Here is a 21042-nt window from a genome sequence, read left to right on the forward strand (position 1 = left end):
GGGCTTTCCCCTTAAGGGTTTGCAACTCTGACTTTCTAGAAATAGAAATCCCTGCATGCTGGGAGCACCTCCTCTGCTGATTCTTGAACCCAAAATGGGGTCTCCCAGCACTAGGACCAACAGTATTAGACAGAGTGCTTTTACTGGGAGACTCAGCAGAGCGCTCCTCTGCCACAGTGGAGACAGGCATAGATCTGACAACCTGCCCTGACTTGGCCAGAGGAAACACCCTGTCGCCACCACAGCAAAACACAAGCTTGCAGAAAGTGGCCTGAATCTCCAGTATAAGCAATAGATTAAAGGCTCTAAGCCGCTGACGCTCCTCCAACAGAAGCTTCGGCCATAGAACACTCCTATGCTTTACCTGACCCTCTGGGTCTGAGGACTTGCTGCCTAATAACTCCTTAGGCAGGGTCTCATTAGGAGCTGAATGAACCCCAGTGACCTCTGGGAGGATCAAAAAAATGTCGGTTAGGAGTCTTTGCAGCTGCAGTAGGGACTGCTGCAAAATCTCCAACCGCCCAGGTTTAAAGGCATTGAATGCCAAATTTAGAGCCACTAATGACTCTTGCATGGCCTGCATAATATAGCCGTGCAAGGTTCCAGAGCAGGCAAAACAAACTGTGATGCAATAAACTGTGACAAGGCAAAAACTATGACAAGACAAACTGCTGGACTGAGAGGACAGAACTCAGCTCCAGAGTTATTTTTATGGCCAGTTATAATGTTAGGATCCGGGGGAAACCTCGCCTGCCCTACCTCCGTTGCCTCAGTCTAGGGTTGGCGGGCGCGTGCAGAACTAAGCTTAGCCAATAATAGCTGCGTTCGAAGGAGCCAGTTAGTCTAGCTCCAACCCCTGATGCCACCTGGTCTTAAGAGTGACAACGCGCCCACCAAGGCCAGGAGAGAGCAAGGGGACCAGCTACCTAATGCCCACACGAGGCAAGGGGCCCCCGGACCCCCAAGGGGGTGACTACACAGGGACATTGGGAATGCTCCCACAGGTGATGAGACAAGGTAATCTATGGCTGGATGCAACAATGCGTGATGGTGGTATATATGCACAATGGCAACAATGCTCAGAAGATGATATGAATAAACAATAATAAACAATGGCAACAATGCTCAGAAGATGGTATGCAATAATAGACAATGGCAACAATGCTCAGAAGATGGTATGTAATTATAATAAACCTCAACTGTACTACCCTGCACTGCGAGGGACAAGCCCCACAATGCAGACATCCAGGCTGGTATTAGGGAAACCAGGAGACAGGAGGAATAAAAGGCAAAAGTCCAATGGACACTTAGCTGCAGCAGGGCAGGATGCAGGAACCAACACTGCGAGACTCTGGAGGACTCGGAAACCAGGAACACCAAGGGATTGCTAAGCAGGGTCCACAAAGCTGGGAAAGCACAAGTAGCACACGGGACTCTGGCTGGAAACTCTGAACTACAGGCTTGCACACGGCTGACTGAGGGCTGACAAGACAGTATAACTGTCAGGGCTGAACAGGTGAGGATGCATTACTGTATAAAGGCCTCAGGTGATTAGAGCAGCTGTGAACTCCAGCCTAGCAGGGTTTAATCAACACACCCTTGTGCATAATAGATGCACAGAGGACTGGACTGAAATGGCACAGACTCACCACTGGAGGCCACCAGAGAGTCAATACCAACACAGGCTGCAATAAACCCATGACAGGCAGATAGATAGGAGTCATAGGTGATGACTCCTAACAAAAGGATAGTAAGACAAGAGAAAGATGAAGAAAAAGCACACGATGATTAGCCTGTAAGGGCTATATTTGGTAATTAATTCATTTTTGCATAATTGTATATTTACCAAATATAGCCCTTACAGGCTAATCGTCATGTGCTTTTTATTCATTTTTCTCTTGTCTTACTATCCTTTATTATATTTCCATTTAGATAATTAATACATTTTTGCATAATTGTATATTTATCTAAATGGAAATATAATAAAGGATAGTGAGACAAGAGGAAGATGAAGAAAAAGCACACAACGACTAGCCTGTATGGGCTATATTATGGTGATCCCTATAAAAACATCCATTAAAAAAATGTTTTTATGGAAAAATTATTTTATGAAAAAATCTTTTTGGGTGGGCCTATCTAGGTCCATTCAGTTGTTTAAGTGAAGAGTTATTATATTATTGGTGTGTCCATGTGAGTTTATTCACCAATAGAACATCTTAAATAGTGATGAAATATTAACCCCTGTGAAGAGGGGGATTATATCTAGACAGTGTACCTTTGAAGTGAATATCAAGTAGTCTAAGTGTAGTGAAAAGCTGCCATAATAAATGTGCTCATTGAACTTCAACATTACAAGAAAATATTTAAAGAAAGTTTATCATTAAGTCCATAAGGTTTAATGCTGTTTAAACAGTGTATCCAAACAGTTTCTCTTCTGAGCAGGTTTCCATCTCTGTCACCCCTCCTTAATGTTTCTGGGATTTGGTCCACTATCATACAGTATGTTTGAGATCTGTGAGCCTGTGTTGTTAAAGTGCAAAATGTTTGGCTACTGGCTGGCCATTCTCTTTGCCTGCCAGTGCTTTGCCGATTGCAGACCTATTAGGGTTACCACCTCATCCCTTTAATTCCAGACACATATTAATTACACAGATTCTGTGGCTGATTAAAAAAACGGTTGAAATGGAGTCTTGAAGTCAGCCAGCCACAGAACCTGTGTAATTAATATGTGTCCGGAATTAAAGGGATGAGGTGGTAACCCTACGACCTATGCAAAGCCATTCTTGTGCGTAGAGATCTTACAGTTTTGCCCACATATAATAATTTGCAAGGACACTGGATTACATATATGACATATGTTGTGGTACATATAAGAACATGATGAATCGGAAATTACCTTCCATCAACTGGATGCATGAATACTGCCCCCGTGAACATATGTTGGCATGTCGTGCAGCTGATTCTTAGAACTTGTTCCAGGAGTAGAAGAAAAACCTGTTATATCATTATGTACTATTATATCCCATATGTTTCTCCCCTGAGTGTGACAAATGAGGGGAATTTTTTCTTTCAATAAGGGGAAAATTCTCATCAGTTTTAATGATGGGCCATAAGGCTCTAGTGGCTCTTGGTAATACATAACTTGAAGTGTTGTATCTAGAAACAAAAGGCAATGCTCTTTCTTGTTTCTTGTCTCTCAATGAGGTGGTTTTGGATGACAACAAGGATTCTCTCGGAATATTAAGAATCTCCTCTTTTTGTTTTAACAGCAACTTTCTATCATATCCTCTTTGTAGAAATTTGACTATCATATTATCAAGGACAATAGGTAAGGTATTCATATCACTGACGATTCGTGCAGCACGCAGCATCTTTGATTTTGGAAGAGCTTCTTTAATACAGTTGGATGAAAGCTATTTGCTTTAAGCACATTATTTTTGTCTGTTGGTGTTGTAAAAAATCCCATGCTTATCATCCCATCCTTAATACTTATTGTGACATCCAAATAGTTAGTTTCCTGTGTCACTGCTTGGTAGGTGAATTTGATTGGCGAATTCCTTCCATTAATGTTATTCATTAGAGCTTCAAATTCATCCAGACTACCACCCCACAACATGAATAAATCATCTATGTAGCGGGTGAAAGTTATAATTTTATCCCGTGTCTCCTCATTATCAAAAAACATTGACTTCTCCTCTCTGAACATAAATACATTAGCAAATGATGGAGACACATTGCTCCACATGGAACATCCGGACAACTGCTTGTAAAATCTCCCATTGAAGAGAAATAATTTTTAGTGAGTGTAATTCGTAACAACTCAAGACAAAAGTCCAAATTGAGTGATTCTATTCTATTATATACTGTACTAAGAAATCTCTCATAGCAATTAGTCCATCCTCATGAGGAATGCTCGTTTATAAACTATTCACATCCATAACACAAAGCAATTTGTCTGGTGGTAGTTTAGGTGTTTTTCTCATGTTCAGGAAGTCCGTAGTGGAGTGTGATAGACAGTTGGCAGACGAGAAGGTGTATGAACTCCTTAATGGTGATCCCACTGATCGTGTACAAGAGACATCTTGACCTGTTATATCGATGGCATTGAATCAAGGACTCATGACTGAACAATTGTTACATGCTCTTACACAGGAAAACCCTTCTGTCTGTTCAAATCCTCCAGGCCTTCCTATTATTTCGGCTCAAAATTCCATATTCCAACCTATTTCCCAGTTTTTACATTGTATCTTACAACCTATTATACGTGAACAACCATCATATATCAGAGACAATACGGACTTCCTGAACATTTTGAGACAGTATGTACACCTAAACTACCACCAGACACATTGCTTTGTGTTATGGATGAGAATAGTTTATGTACGAGCATCCCTCATGAGGATGGACTAATTCCTATGAGAGATTTCTTAGTATCTAATAGAATAGAATCACTCAATTTGGACTTTTTTTTGAATTGTCACGAATTACACTCACTAAAAATTATTTTCTCTTCAATGGGAGATTTTACAAGCAGTTGTCCGGATGTTCCATGGAGAGCAATGTGTCCCCATCATTTGCTAATGTATTTATGTTCAGAGAGGAGAAGTCAATGTTTTTTAATAATGAGGAGACAAGGGAGTAAAATGATAACTTTCACCCTCTACATAGACGATTTATTCATGTTGTGGGGTGGTAGCCTGGATGAATTTGAAGCTCTAATGAATAACATCAATGGAAGGAATTCTCCAATCAAATACACCGACCAAGCTTCGACACAGGAAATTAACTATTTGGATGTCACAATAAGTATTAAGGATGGGATGATAAGCACGGGACTTTTTACAAAACCAACAGACAATAATAATGTGCTTAAAGCAAATAGCTTTCATCCAACTGCATTAAAGAAGCTCTTCCAAAATCACAGATGCTGCGAGCTGCATGAATCATCAGTGATATGAATACCTTACCTATTGTCCTTGATAATATGATAGTCAAATTTCTACAAAGAGGATATGATAGAAAGGTGCTGTTAAAACAAAAACAGGAGATTCTTAATATTCCCTTGTTGTCATCCAAAACCACCTCATTGAGGGACAAGCAGAAACAAGAAAGAGCATTAACTTTTGTTTCTAGATACAGCACTTCAAGTTATGAATTACCAAGAGCCACTAGAGCCTTATGGCCATCATTAAAACTGATGAGAATCTTCCCTCATTGAAAGAAAAAATTCCCCTCATTTGTCACACTCGGGGGACAAACATAAGGCATATAAGGTACATAATGATATAACAGGTTTTTCTTCTACTCCTGGAACAAGTTCTAAGAACTTTTTGAAACCGGCAAATGGCATTTACAAATGTATCGGCTGCACGACATGCCAACATATGCTCACGGGGGCAGTATTCATGCATCCAGTTGATGGAAGGTCATTCCCGATTAAACATGTTCTGACATGTACCACAACACATACCATATATGTTATCCAGTGTCCTTGCAAATTATTATATGTGGGCAAAACTGTAAGATCTCTACGCACAAGAATGGCTTTGCATAGGTCTGCAATCGGCAAAGCACTGGCAGGCAAAGAGAACGGCCAGCCAGTAGCCAAACATTTTACACTTAAACAACACAGGCTCACAGATCTCAAACATATGATAGTGGACCACATCACAGAAACATTAAGGAGGGTTGACAGAGATGGAAACCTGCTCAGAAGATAAACTGTTTGGATACACCGTTTGAACAGCATTAAACCTTTTGGACTTAATTATAAACTTTCTATAAATATTTTCTTGTAATGTTGAAGTTCAGTGAGCACATTTATTACGGCAGCTTTTCACTACACTTAGACTACTTGATATTCACTTCAAAGGTACACTGTCTAGATATAATCCCCCTCTTCACAGGGGTTAACATTTCATCACTATTTAAGATGTTCTATTGGTGAATAAACTCACATGGACACACCAATAATATAATAACTCTTCACTTAAACATTTGAATGGACCTAGATAGGCCCACCCAAAAATATTTTTTCATAAAGGAATTTCATAAAATAATTTTTCCATAAAAAATTTTTTAATGGATGTTTTTGTAGGGATCGCCATAATATAGCCCATACAGGCTAGTCATTGTGTGCTTTTTCTTCATCTTCCTCTTGTCTCACTATCCTTTATTATATTTCCATATAGATAATTAATTCATTTTTGCATAATTGTATATTTACCAAACATAGCCCTTACAGGCTAATCGTTGTGTGCTTTTTCTTCATCTTTCTCTTGTCTTACTATCCTTTAATATTATCCTACTGTATATATGATAATTAAATTATATATTTGTGACTGGGAGCAGTTTATTATCATAATTGCATGAGATCCTTTATATGCCCATACTCATTTAAATTTTGAATTCTTTCCCTCTACAAGTGTGATTATCGGGTACCTATGTGGGGAGTCACGCTACAGCTTTAATGTTTTGATAACATAGATATACACTGTGATACATTGAGAACATGTTTCGCTTTATTTGATTGATGGTATTTTATGGAATATCTCTTGCATGGGGTAAAACCACGTTAGCTCGTTGCACTGTTGCACCGGAATCACATAGCTTGTTCCCTAATGTACTGTTTAAGTGATATTTTGGTACTTGTGTAGTTTCATGGTGCCACTAAATCGCATGCGATATCACATGCAATTTTGCATGCAATATCGCATATGATTTACTTTCCTGTTCATATCCCCACTAGTTAGGAAAAAAAGCAGTTTGTATCCCTATTGCACACTGAATGAGAAATATACATATTATATGTATATTTCTCATTCAGTGTGCAATAGGAATACAAACTGCTTTTTTTCCTAACCAGATTTACCCCTCCCTGTTGGCACCTGAATGACATTACCTCTGATTGAGCAGCTTGCCAATAAAAGTGTTGTGTCATATCCCCACTATCCACTAGGGTGTTGAGTCGACTCTCTATAGTGTGGCGAGCACAGCGAGACACCGAGTCCGAAGCGTGGCGAGCGGACACGGAATGTATTCCACGGGAATTGCATGCAAATGCCATGCAATATCGGGAGTCGCTGTCAAAAAACACAAGAATCGTAATCCGTGGCCGCTCGCCACGCTTCAGGCTCGGGGGCTCGCTGCGCTCGCCGCACTATTTAAGATCAACTCCATGCCCTAGTGGATAGTGGGGATATGAACAGGATAGTAAATCGCATGTGATATCGCATAGTGGCGCCGTGAAACTACACAAGTACCGATATTTTTATTCACCATTATATCTAGCATTAACACTCAATAGATAAATACTACATCCTCTCCTGCTTTTATCGTTATTGACAGCACATTGCCGTAGATCACTTTTTTCATTTCATGTCTCAGCATGATGCTCACACACATGCACTATGCATCAAAATATGTTATACTGTGAATTTTTATCTAATTTATATGTTATCACTATTGTTATAAAGCTATATGTGTTTAATATGTATAATTGAATTAATGTGCTATCAGATTTGCTTTTTACACTGTTTCCATTCAGTGTCTTCCCATGGTCTGCCGGCGCCATATCTTTAGGGTTGCCACAGATAACGCTTGCATTCCAAAGCCCTCTGTACATGCGTTCCAAAGCCGACCAGCCACCTGTACATCCGCTTCATTGATACTTCCAGTGTGTGCACTTCCGGCTGCCCGGTGCCACGGGACAACACTGAATGGCTTTTAACTTTGTACTCACCATGATTTAAGGTAAGCACGTTTTTCTGTTCACTTTGTTTCACCTGCATCTTCACAAAGGGGCTCGGCCCCGAAACGTGGGTTGGACACCTTTAATACACTTTATTGAAAAATCCTACTGAGTGCCGCTGCTTTTTTTCCACTATTCATTATATCTATCTATCTATCTATCTATCTATCTATCTATCTATCTATCTATCTATCTATCTATCTATCTATCTATATATATATATATATATATATACACATATACACATGCACTAGAATCAGCACTCCTGTTGAGATAATCCCTTGGCCAGTGCCCTCCACAGGATACCCCATGCCGTGGTCCAAATCTACGGCAAGTGAGGAGGCACCCAGCACATATACATCCTCAAACAGCATGATTTTGAAATCAACGTTTTGAAAGTTATTTACAAATACGGTATGAAGACGCCCACTAACGACGTCTTCATCCTACACCCGTTGTCATAGCTGCTACCATAAACAACCACACAATCAACGTTGTTACCAGCAAGACAGAACTAAATTCTACAACACCAAAAAATAACGTTTGCAATAATCAATTATTATAGGTCGAAATCATAGCTCTAAAAAGGCCTCTTCACATTGCAATAATAGGTAACAATATATTGTCAGGGAACTACTTATTCAAAGCACACATATTATTTGCCATTGAGACATAGTTACATAGTTACATAGTAGGTAAGGCTGAAAAAAGACTTGCGTCCATCTTGTTCAACCTGGTATAGATATCCATTGCTGATTTGGTAGGTTCTGGTATTTTACAGACAAATTATATTTCTTATTTGTACCCATGGATGTTTTTCTCCAGTAAATGTTTGTCCAACTTTGCCTTGAACGCATTTAATGAGCCAGCCGTTACCACCTCTCTGGGAAGAGAGTTCCAGAGTTTGACTGTTCTGACCGTTAAGAAATTCTTTCTACTAGCTGAATGAAATCTTTTTTCTTCTAATCTATACTCATGCCCTCGCGTCCTAGATTCCTTTCTAGTAGAAAAGAGGGTGTGTGACAGTTCCTTATATTGGCCCTTGATATACTTGTACATGTTGAGCATGTCCCCCCTTAAACGTCTCTTTTCTAATGTAAATAGGCCCAAATTGCTTAATCTCTCCCCGTAGCTTAAATTCTCCATTCCCCTAATAAGCTTTGTTGCTCGCCTTTGGACTTTTTCTAATTCTTTGATGTCCTTTTTATAGTGTGGGGCCCAGAACTGTACTCCGTACTCTAGGTGAGGTCTCACCAATGCTTTATATAGTGGCATAATTACTCTTGAGTCCCTAGTTTCCTTCCCCTCTTAATACATGCCAGAATTTTGTTGGCCTTTTTTGTAGCTACATTACAATGGGCACTACTGTACATCCTAGTTTGCTGTCTATTTGGACTCCTAGATCCTTTTCAAGTATGGAATTACCCAGTTCCTCTCCGCTAAGGTTGTAACTTGCACACAGGTTGTGTCTCCCAAGGTGCATAACCTTACATTTATCTACATTGAACCTCATCTTCCATTTTTTTGCCCACTCATCTAGAATTGCAAGATCATTTTGAAGCATGGTGACATCTTCTGATGATTTGATGACTTTGCTAAGTTTTGTATCGTCCGCAAAGATGGAAACATTGCTGAGTAACCCTAACCCAATATCGTTAATAAAAATGTTAAACAAAATGGGCCCCAAAACCGAACCCTGGGGCACTCCACTTAGTACCGATATCATATCTGATACGGCACCATTCACAACCACTCTTTGTTCTCTATTATATAGCCAATTCCCTACCCATCTGCAGATATTTTTACCCAATCCTAGGTTCTCCATTTTATTAATCAATCTCTTGTGTGGGACAGTATCAAATGCTTTAGCGAATTCTAGGAAAATCACATCTACAGCATTTCCATTATCATTTCCATAGTTTCATTAACCCAATAGTGGCCAATCGCTATATTAATAAACATCAGATATCCCAAACTGCTTCTGTTTTACCATATTGGGCAGCATTAGGAATTGTTATATCAGGATTAAAATTGTGATATTATAAAAATCAATGTAGCCCCAGGGTTTCATTTAACCCCTTTGGTGCTAAGGAACCTAATATAAATATCCAATTGGACTCACATCTCAGCAAGTTTAGGGATCTATCCAGGGCTGCCATCAGAAATTATGTGGCCTGGGACTAACAAACTTGACAGGGCCTCCCAACCACACACTCCTATAACTCCCCCAAAACTTACCAATTTGAGGGGGCCCAGGTGGCAGCAGTGAGGATAGGGGGCCAGCCCAGCTGCCCGCATACTAGCATGCAGCCACAGAGGAACACAGAGGCAGAAGTGAAAATCTGGGACCAGCCCAGCTGCCTGCGCACCAGCAGGCAGCCACAGATGGACACAGAGCTGTATTGGCTGTTGGTCTGTGAGCACCGACTGGTTCATGGCCTTCTCTTTAGTAACAATACAGATGCAGGTTTGTTTTCTCCATGGCTGCCTCGCCCGTCGGGCACAGGCAGCTGGCTTAGCCCATGAACCTCAATCCTGCCATGCGGGTCCCATTTCAGTCAGGTCCCCGGGACTGGGGTCCCCACCATTTCCCCTTGATGGTGGGCCTGGATCTATCTCCTCTCAAATTCCATGGTATGTGATCAATGATCATATATTGAAGGGTGGCAAGACTGTGCCCAGCCACAACAAAATACCTCACTACAGGCTGTTCGCTTTTGCCTGTAGAAATTGCCGCTTTAATAGAAGATCTATGTACAGCTATCCTCTCTCTCAGTGTTTGGTCCTTCTTGCCCACATAACAAATTCCACATGGACATGTAATGAGGGAGACAATGAACTTAGTCGTACAAGTAATCATATGATTAATAAAGTTCTTTTTTCCATTGTGTGGATAACAAAATGAGTTGCCCACTATTAGTGACCTGCAAGTTATGTAGTTCAAACATCTGAAGCAACCCAGTTTAACAGACAGAAAGTTGCTCTGTTTTCTCTATCTGTGCTGAAGTCCCATAATATTGGTCTTCATAACCCAGTCTCTGATGTCACGGCCACTTGTACAGTATAACAAGGCATGATACTTTTACAACCTAAATTCAAATCAGGATCTGACGATACCATCGGCCACCGTTTCTTGGCTATTTTCTTAATGCAATGACTGGCTTCATTAACATGGTTTACCCATGGTAACCAACAGCCTGAGTCAATCTTCGTTTTTTTTTAAATAGTAATTGAATCCTAGTTTTACTAAGTGCTTTGTGTTTTGCTTGTGTTAACAAATGCTTATCATACCCCCTTGCAAGGAATATCTCTACCATTGTGTCAATAGGGGTGCTTGCGATATTAACATCTTTACATATACACACTGCCCTTAAAAATTGTGAATATGGTAGCCCAATTTTCATGGATTTAGGATGTCAACGCCCCTAATGCAACAAGGTATTGCAGTCTGTTGGTTTGCACTGTTGTTTGCAGTCTGTTGGTTTGCAGTTCTGTACTCACAAAAAAATCACAGACTGTGCATCAATGCTGCCGATCCTGCCAGAGGATAGTGAACAGTCACCATCTTGGATGTATGTATATCTTGCTAATTTTTCAATAATCGGCTTTTGGTCTTTTTTTACTTGTTTTTTTTTGGAAAATTGTTTTATTTTTGGATGTTTTTCTATGTGTCCTCATGACCTGCCCATGGGACTAATGTAAAGTGTTTTTAATGGATTAAAATCTTTTTGGTATTTTTTACCTAAACTGGCCTCCTGGTTCCAAACAAATCAATATTGGATATATCTATAAAGAAACTGCTATGGGCTTTTTGCCCCCACTTTAAGGGGTGAGTAAGGTACGCCATCTAATATTTGGGGTACGATTGCATATAGAGCGCTACTAGGCTAACATACCTTAATCACATTTGGTGTCATCCTCTTGAATTTTATACATCTGGGAGTATTGAAACAGTGAACATCACAACTGTACAGAACACCACACTAACGAAGGACATATGGGAGAAAGAAACCTTTATAGGTTTGAAAACTCCATTTAACACCGTGAGTAGGGGTACGCTTCTTTCTCCATTTAAGGAAAATAAACCTTTACATATGTTCCCCTTCAATTGTGTATGTAAGTGAGGTATGCTGTCATTGCTTTATACAGCCCTCACATACATCTAACCTAACCACCCGTCAGATTCTCAGACATCCATTTTTTCTTCTTTGAGCACGGCTGGAAAGCCTTTTTGAGACACTGTCCAGCACTTAAAGAGACACTGTCCAGAACACCACACTAACGAAGGACAGAGGGGAGAAAGAAACCTTTATAGGTTTGAAAACTCCATTTAACACCGTGAGTAGGGGTACACTTCTTCTCCACTTAAAGAAAAGAAACCTTTACATATGTTCTTCTTCGATTGTCTATGTAAATGAGGTATGCTGTCATAACTTACCATGTTCTGTACAACCCTCACATACATTTAACTTAACCACTTGAGAGATTCTCAGACACCAATTTCTCTTCTTTTTGAGCACGGCAGATTAGCCTCTTTGGATTATTCAACAAGCACCTAAAGAAATACCCACGCTATAACTGAGCCTCTCCGGGAAAACACAGAAAAGAAACCTTTATAAGAGGGAAACCGTCACAAAACCACGTGAGTTCTGGTACGCCCGGAGTGACCCAGTTCTTCTAAATAATAGAGCACCCACTCTTTAGAGTGTTCATAATAAAGGACACACACAAATTCAAATTGTAATTTTTATATTTTATTTTTCTCTTCACGCAATACCTCTATTTGGTGAATTCCACTTATCCGAGAATAACATCATACAAGAGGAAAAGCCTGAACTTAAAGAAATCTAAGTATTGTTTCTCCTTGCGCCATTGATTATATATCCCATTTTTCTGTATGTGCATCAATGCTATATGTAAACTTCACAGGATGTTGCATGGAATTATGACTCTCAATTAGATGTTTAAAACTAATTTTATCATTAGACCAAATCAGGAACAGGTCATCAATGTAGCTAGAATAAAACCTTATGTTTTCAGAAACCCTAAGGTTGTTCAATCATAAACATACAGTATAGGCGTTTGCGTATGATGTGGCCACATTGGACCCCAGCGCACAGCCAAAGACTTGGAGAAAAATGTTACCATTAAATAAAAAGTAGTTACATGTTAGAACCATTTCTAACATCTCCAGAAAAAAATCCACATCCGGTAGAGTGTACCTCTGGTTCTTGCTTATCAATCTACGTACCGCATCTAGTCCTTAAGCATTAGGAATTACAGTGTATAAGCTTGAAACTATCAGTAGGCACATTTTCTAGCTCATTCAATTGGTTCAAGAATTATGTAGTATCCAATAAATATCTTGGGTGATGTACAATGCAAGGCTGTAATACAGCATCCAAGTAGGGAGCCACATGCTGGAAAAGACTATTGCATGCTGCAGCTATTGGGCGGCCAGGAGGGTTCACCAACGATTTATGTATTTTAAGTAGTGAGTATAATAATGCCACTAATGGGTGATCTTGAATTAATGCTGACATTAACACCTTAGAAATTATGCATCCCTAACAGCCACCTCCAACTTAGTTTTGATCCGTTTAAGAAAACAATAAGGTAGGATCACAATCAAGCAGGTGATAAACATTACTGTCACTAAGCTGCTTCTCCAATAAGACAATGACAGCTGAGGTAATACTTCAGTAGAAACAGTTTCAATCAACAATCTATTGTACGTCTTGATGGTTGCATTGTTGGAAAGTGGATCAAAACGTGATTTTTTTCAGTAAACGTTTTAATTGCACAGGGATATCATTTCCTGGCTAGCAAACTGAGTCTGTCTAGGACCTTTAAAGTATTCCTACAATTTCAGTTTTCAATTTAATTTATAGTTATCCACTCCCCATTGCATCCCATTAAAATGCACTGAGGGGACAAAAGAAAGCCCTTTCCCCAAGACCGTAGATACAACATCAGTCAAGGGGTGAGAAGACATGGTTAAAGACTATCTCCTCTGTGTGGCAGCGGAGGATTCCCCACTCTTCCTCGTCCTTACCCTGGCCTTTTTGCCCCCCCACCTAGTTTGTTTCCCACTGCACCCCATCCAGTGCATGTGTGAAACCCGTAGAGGGGAGACTGTAAGCTTAGAACCATCTGCACCTCCCTCAGAGTCACTGTTAGAAATTCGTTCCCGAGGGCCACATCCGCTTAAAATTATTTTGTCTGTGGGTGCGAAACTGGTCATTGCGGCTGCTGCTTACCCATTGATATACCTTATTTGTTTCAATCGACTTTTACCTTTTGTAGTTTCTGCTGTTTAAATGGTATCAAGTCTCTTTTATAATTGGCAAGCTGTCCATTCAATTTATCCACCAATTTGATCTCCTTATCGTCATCAAAGGATTTACGATAAGGAGATGCCACAGATAATTTCCTTGCAGCTTCCTCAATGACAAGCAATATTAAGTCGAAGCTACACTTGTTAAGAACTGCAATCCAGCAAAACACATCATTCTCAGTGTGTGTGTCCAGGGACAAACCCCAGTTCAGGTCCTACAATACACTAGTCACTGACACACACACTGTACAAACTCAGACCCTATTACATCTAGAGATGTGCGGCGGCCACTTTTTTGGGTTTTGGTTTTAGATCTGGATCTCCCTTCGTGTTTTGGATCTGGATTGGTTTTGGCAAGACCACCCTTGTGGGTTTTGGTTTTGGATCTGGATTTTTATGAAAAAATGCTAAAAATGGCTAAAATAACAGAATTTGGGCCTGTTTTGCCCCTAAAGTATTATTACACTGCCCCTGGACACTGCCCCTAGACACTGGACACAGCCCGACACCCTGGACACAGCCCCTGGACAATGGAAACAGCCTCTGGACACCTCCGCGGGACACAGCTCCTGTACACTGGACACAGCCGTCACACTGGACACTGCCCCTGGACACAGCCCCTGGACACTGGACACAGCTCCTGTACACAGCTCCTGTACACTGCACACAACTCCTGTACACTGGACACAACCCCTGTACACAGCCCCTTTACACTGGACACAGCCCCTGTACAATGGACACAACCCCTGTACACAGCCCCTGTACACTGGACACATGCCCTGTCACACTTGACACATGCCCTGTACACAGCCCCTGTACAATGGACACTGCCCCTGGACACAGCCCCTGGACACTGGACACAGCTTCTGTACACAGCTCCTGTACACTGGACACAGCCCCTGTACACTGGACACAGCCCCTGTACACTGGACACAGCCCCTGTACACTGGACACAGCCCCTGTACACTGGACACAACCCCTGTACACTGTACACAAACCCTGTACACTGGACACAGACCCTGTCACACTGTACACAGGCCCTGTCACACTGGACACAAGCCCTGTCACACTGAACACAGCCTCTGTACAGCCCCTTGTACACTGGCCACTGCAGCCCCTGTACACTGGACTTGGGTACAGCAGCCCCTTCAGACCCTAATCGAGTGAGCAGCAGCACAATAATATATTATTATTATAGCACAGCACACAGCACATTGCACAACCACCCTCTTCCCTCTCATATGCTGGAGTAAAGATGGCGGGGCGCGCGTGCGTCTTATATAGAATCCAGATCCCGCGAGAATCCAACAGCGCGATGATGACGTTTTGCCTCGTTTTTGGTCCGGAATTTAGGCGGGAACTCCCGAGCCGGCTCGGATCCAGACTCGGATCGCGATATTCGTATCTGTCAGATCCCGGAGATCCAGACCCGCTCATCTCTAATTACATCCCGCTCATAGTGCCCCCCCTACATTTAACATTGTTCTGAATTATTTGGAAAGGTCCTTTATATATAGAAAGATACACAGATGGTTCATTTAATTTAGACCTATCCATCTAATTTGAATATCATTACTGTATGCTACAAACCATCAACCAGAACAGTTAAAAGAATACTGTACCTACTGTATTTCACAATTCCTCTGATGTTGAGGATAAATACAGATCTGAAGACACACTGGATGATCTAGTCAGAAATGTAAATGTGTCCTCATCTTTTCACCTATATCATAGTTAATTTTCTTTATAGCTGGAATCATAGAATCTGATGGCAGACTAGCATCCGCCCCACATGGTCCATCCAGTAAACACATGCACACACGAACACACACTATGCTTCATTTTTGTCATGAGACATCTTATCATTATAATTTTTGATTGTTTGAGGAAACTGTGGCACCCTGGAGGAAACTAACACAAGCACAGGGATAATAAACACACTCCACACAGTTAGGGCCATAAATATTATACATATATATATATATATATATATATATATATATATATATATATATATATATATATATAAAAAAATAAATACTGTAATCCAGTGGCACTCTTGAAGACTTATGTATGTGGTACAATAAATACAACCAACTCTGTAGAGTTTTTTGCCAACGTTTCGGGAAGCAAATCCCTTTATCAAGACATAAAAGACAAATGAAATAGTACTTACATATATATAGACGAATATGTGCAGACAACACCCAGTGCACCCATCCTGCTGCCAGCTCCCCTGCGGAGACCCGATTATGTCACAAGTGTGACCTAGCACCGACACATCCAGCATCTCTAGGGGGCGTGGTAGTCACCCTGTGAACCATCATCTAGGTGATGAGACAAACAAAAAAATATAAACATAAGTAGGGATAGGCCCTGGAAAAATCAACCATAAAAAGTGACAGTTTTACGACTAGCCCACATTCCTGACATTCCTGACCATATTGATATGAACTGGCGATGCTTTGATATCATTTCATATTAAAGGATGTCTGTTTTGAATCGCTTGTCACGGAATGCTGCGACCCAAAACAAGAGAATGAAAGAGAGCTATTACGACGTATTAAATCCAGGTAGTTATAGCGGTATTGATAAATATTATGAAGCGGTTAAAAATAAATTTAAAAGAAGCGATGTAAGAAAATGGTTACAAGAGCAAGACGCATACACATTGCACAAGCCGGCGAGAAAAAACTATAAAAGGAATATGATCTGCGTGTCGGGGATAAATCAACAATGGCAATGTGATTTGGTGTCGCTCATAGACCTGGCAATACACAACGATGGTATTAAATATATATTAACTATCATCGATATATATTCAGTAAGCGGGCCTGGGCCATAAGCCTTCCCGCTAAGAACGCTACAACCGTCGCTAAGGCTTTTGAAAAAATATTCCAACAGGGGGATGTGCCTAAGAAGCTGCAAACCGACAACGGTAAAGAGTTTCTAAACAAAGTCCTAAAAAACTTGTTAGAAAAATTTGGAATACAACATTTCACAACCAATAATGATGTGAAAGCCGCTGTTATAGAGCGTTTCAATAGGACTTTAAAAACGCGAATGTGGCGGTATTTCACGGCAAAGAATACCTACAGATATATAGATGTTTTACAAGATTTCATAACCAGTTATAATAGCACTTATCATAGAACGATCAAGTGTGCGCCAAGTGCCGTGAATGATTCTAACGTGTTGAGAGTCTTCAAGGCGACATACGGCGATTACTTTAGAAGTAAGAAAACACCCATTTGTTTAGCGATCGGCGACCACGTACGCATTTCCAAATATAAGGACATATTTCAGAAAGGTTACGAACAGAATTTTTCTGAGGAAATATTTGTAATATGCGGCGTAAACACTAAAGGGGTTATGCCGCTTTACAAGCTGGTGGACCTATACGGCGAAGCTATAACCGGTTGTTTTTATCCAGAGGAGTTACAAAGCATACCAAAAAATTACAATAGAGTTTACAAAGTGGAAAAGATTTTAAAAAATAAGACGGTCAGAGGGGTGAAATATGCGCTAGTTAAGTGGCGCGGATACCCCACAAAATTCAACAGTTGGGTCGCAGCATCGGAGATAAAGGATATATAAACAAAGGGTGATATGGATGACAAACCGTTCTACATAACGTTGCCGAGCAACGCCTCGGCCGATACCTTTCCACAAAACAAGATTTCTGAGTATACGACAAAACTAGCGAAGCCAATAGACTTAAACGGCGAATGGGAAGTAGCTCTTACAGAAATACAATACCCCCACCCCTGGAATACAATCGATGTACAAGATTGTGTGTTGAAAATAACAAGGTGGGATGAAGCGAACAGTTCAGCCACAAGGGTATGCATTAAACCGGGGTATTATGAAACTATGGATGCGATAATCGATGCGTGCAATGTTGAAATTGCCCGGCAAAAACTTGATGGCGGTTTAAAATTATGGTACGATCCGCTTGAACGATCCGTATTTTTTGAAAATAAGATGATGTACCATATAACGGCCAGCCCTAAACTGACGAGGATACTGGGGTTACAACCTAAAACAAATTCTTTAAAACCGTGTGCAGACATCACCGGCGGCCAGTATATGTTGTTCGTGTACGCGGATATTATCGAGCATCAGAGGGTAGGCGATAGTTATGTACCGCTGCTGCGGACTGTGGCAATAAAGGGGCGTAACAACGAAATGATCACTATACGATACGAGAAACCCGATTACGTACCTTTGTGCAAAATGCATTTTGATACTATAGACATAGAGATAAAGAACGACCAAAACGAGAACATTTCATTTAAGTTTGGGAAAGCGAACGTGAAACTACACTTCAGACGACGCAAAACCGAATTTTATTAAATAGCATGGTCGCCATAAAAAATTATGGCGATCCGGCGCTCTATGCGCAATATTATAAAACTCAAGCCGGCAGCGGTTTACCAGGCTTTCACGGCAGCGCCTATATGTACGGCTGCGGGTTAGGCGGTATTTTCCGAAGCCTATTCAGAAAAGCAGTGCCACTTTTCAGAAGAGGGCTGGAGTTGGCAAAACCCCACGTGAAGAATGCAGCCCGCAATATAGCAAAAGACGTCATAGGCCAAGCCACAACCGCCGTTGTGAACAGATTACACGAAGCAAATCAAGCGAAGCAAGATGGGTCCGGTTTAGTTTATACGTGGAAAGGGGCGGTTAAAAGAAAACGTAAGCGCTCAACACAACTACCGCCTTGGTGCCTGCCCCTTTTAAACAATAACCGGAGCAAGCGCAACTTAGATAAAAAAAGGAAGCCGAAGAGAAGGGCTGGCGATATTTTTTAAGAATGTCTTTCATACACAACGAATCCATGGAATGCGCAAAATCTGAGCTTGACCTTTTTGATGTGCCCCCAACGCAAACCAGCGTAGAGAAAAGTCTATATGTGGAAGTTCAACCTTTAGCTGCGTTATCCGAGACCGCGCCGCTAGAATTCTACATAGCGGCCAGCGGCGAACACTACTACGACCTGAACAACACGCTGCTGTACGTGACCTGTAAGATCGTACGGCCCGATAACACGGCAATACCGCAAGCGGCACGGGTCGCTCTTATTAATTATCCAATAGCGACTTTATTCAGCCAAGTGGATGTTTCTTTGGGCGATAGACTCATATCACAATCCAATAATCTTTACGCCTATAGAGCGTACATCGAGACCATTTTGAATTATAGCTCAGACGCTTTATCCACAAAACACACAACAGGATTGTTTTACAAAGATGTGGCTGGAGAACACAACACCAGAACCCTGGATGGTCTAAATACTGGGTTTATAAAAAGAGCAAGAGCAACGGCGCAAAGTCGAACGGTGGAACTGTTGGGGCCGCTACACTGCGATCTTTTTCATCAACATAAGTTGATCTTAAACGCTGTTGATTTGAAGATAAAACTCACCAGAAACAAAGACTCTTTCTGTTTAATGTCCATGGAAGCGGAAGCCTTTAAAATTCAGATTGTCGCCGCGTCCCTGTTTGTGAAAAGAGTCCAGGTCTCACCGGCAGTCCGGATCGGCCACGCCCAGGCTTTGTTAACCGGGAATGCTAAGTACTCCATAGACCGAGTTGGCATGAAGATATATAGTGTGCCGATCGGTAGTCGGGTGTTTAATTTAGAAAATCTGTTTTTAGGCCAAGTACCAAAAACGGTTATAGCCGCATTTGTAGACAACGAAGCATTTTCTGGAGCCTATGACAGGAACCCTCTACGTTTTGAACATAAAAACGTAAACTTTGCATCCCTATACCTGGATGGAACACCGCATCCGGCTAAGCCGTTTCAACCAGACTTTGAACATGGTAATGCGGTTCGTGAGTACATGTCGCTCATACAGATCACAAATAAACAGAAATCAGACTCCGGTATACTAATCGACCGTGAAGAGTACCTCATTGGCTACACTTTATTCGCTTTTGATCTGTCGCCTGAACAGGAATGCGCAGAACACCTATCGCTAATCAGAACAGGGAATCTAGGTGCCGAATTCCGCTTTGCTGAAGCGCTAGACCGGACAGTCAATGTGATTATTTATGCTTTATTTGATAATATCATCGAAATTAATCAAAGACGTGATGTGCTGTATGATTATCTATAAATGAGATAAATAACTTTTATATTTTTCGGATATTTTAACAACTGCCATTACACAGCCGCAAGATGAACACATTGCAGATAAATTGCATACTGTATGCAGACCCAACAACCCGAATATGCTTTAAAGGGGCTTATCCGTATGATATGCTGCCTAACTGTAAACTGCCGCAATACCCCAGTGCCTTTGTAATCAATACGCATAACAGCAGGCAACCGGGGCAGCACTGGTTGGCCGTTTATTTTAACGAAAGGCGCGAATGTTACTTTTTTGATTCTTACGGCCTAGTACCCGACAGCGCCCTATTCCTAAAGCCTATAATACAGTTTTTAAAAGCGAATTCAAAAAGTATTTACCATCAAAATAGTCAGTTGCAAGATGTTAACAGCACCGTTTGCGGCCACTATTGTATATACTTTATATTTTACATGTGTAAAAATTACAAATATTCGGATGTACTGTCCCGTTTTACCGGTGATACAAAACGTAATGACCGTTTCATTTCAAACTTTGTAAGACGTCTACCACGAAGCCATTGTTTGAGTCATTACACGTTTAAATATGTACAGGCTTGTGTAACTTGTAACCAACGCTGTGTTTAAAGCATTTTATGTACAATGCTTCATAAATATGGTGATTATAATAAACAACATTGTTTTTAACTTTATAACGTGTTATTGTGTGATTCTTACAATTACTTGATTAGAAACAAAGACCAAAACGTTGAATTTCTAAACCAGAAATATATTTTATTGGTTCATGAAAAACAAAATTACAGTGAAATAAAAGCTGTAACAAATATAACTCTTCACGCGTTTTATGTACAACAAGTCA

General features: G+C 40.8%; 1 protein-coding gene across 1 annotated transcript; it reads left to right on the forward strand.

The window, feature by feature from the left end:
* The first annotated feature begins 18903 nt into the window (after positions 1-18903).
* Positions 18904-20211, forward strand: LOC146058455 (uncharacterized protein F54H12.2-like). The gene has a single exon (XM_083170742.1). The coding sequence runs from the start codon at positions 18904-18906 to the stop codon at positions 20209-20211; it is 1308 nt and encodes a 435-aa protein (XP_083026868.1).
* The last annotated feature ends 831 nt before the right edge of the window (positions 20212-21042 follow it).

Source organism: Crinia signifera, chromosome 2, assembly GCF_055691185.1.
Source record: "Crinia signifera chromosome 2, ASM5569118v1, whole genome shotgun sequence".
In the NCBI taxonomy this organism is placed as follows: Eukaryota; Metazoa; Chordata; class Amphibia; order Anura; family Myobatrachidae; genus Crinia; species Crinia signifera.

Coding starts and splice junctions, on each gene's coding strand:
- LOC146058455 (XM_083170742.1), top strand. CDS start 18,904: ATGTCTTTCATACACAACGAATCCATGGAATGCGCAAAATCTGAGCTT.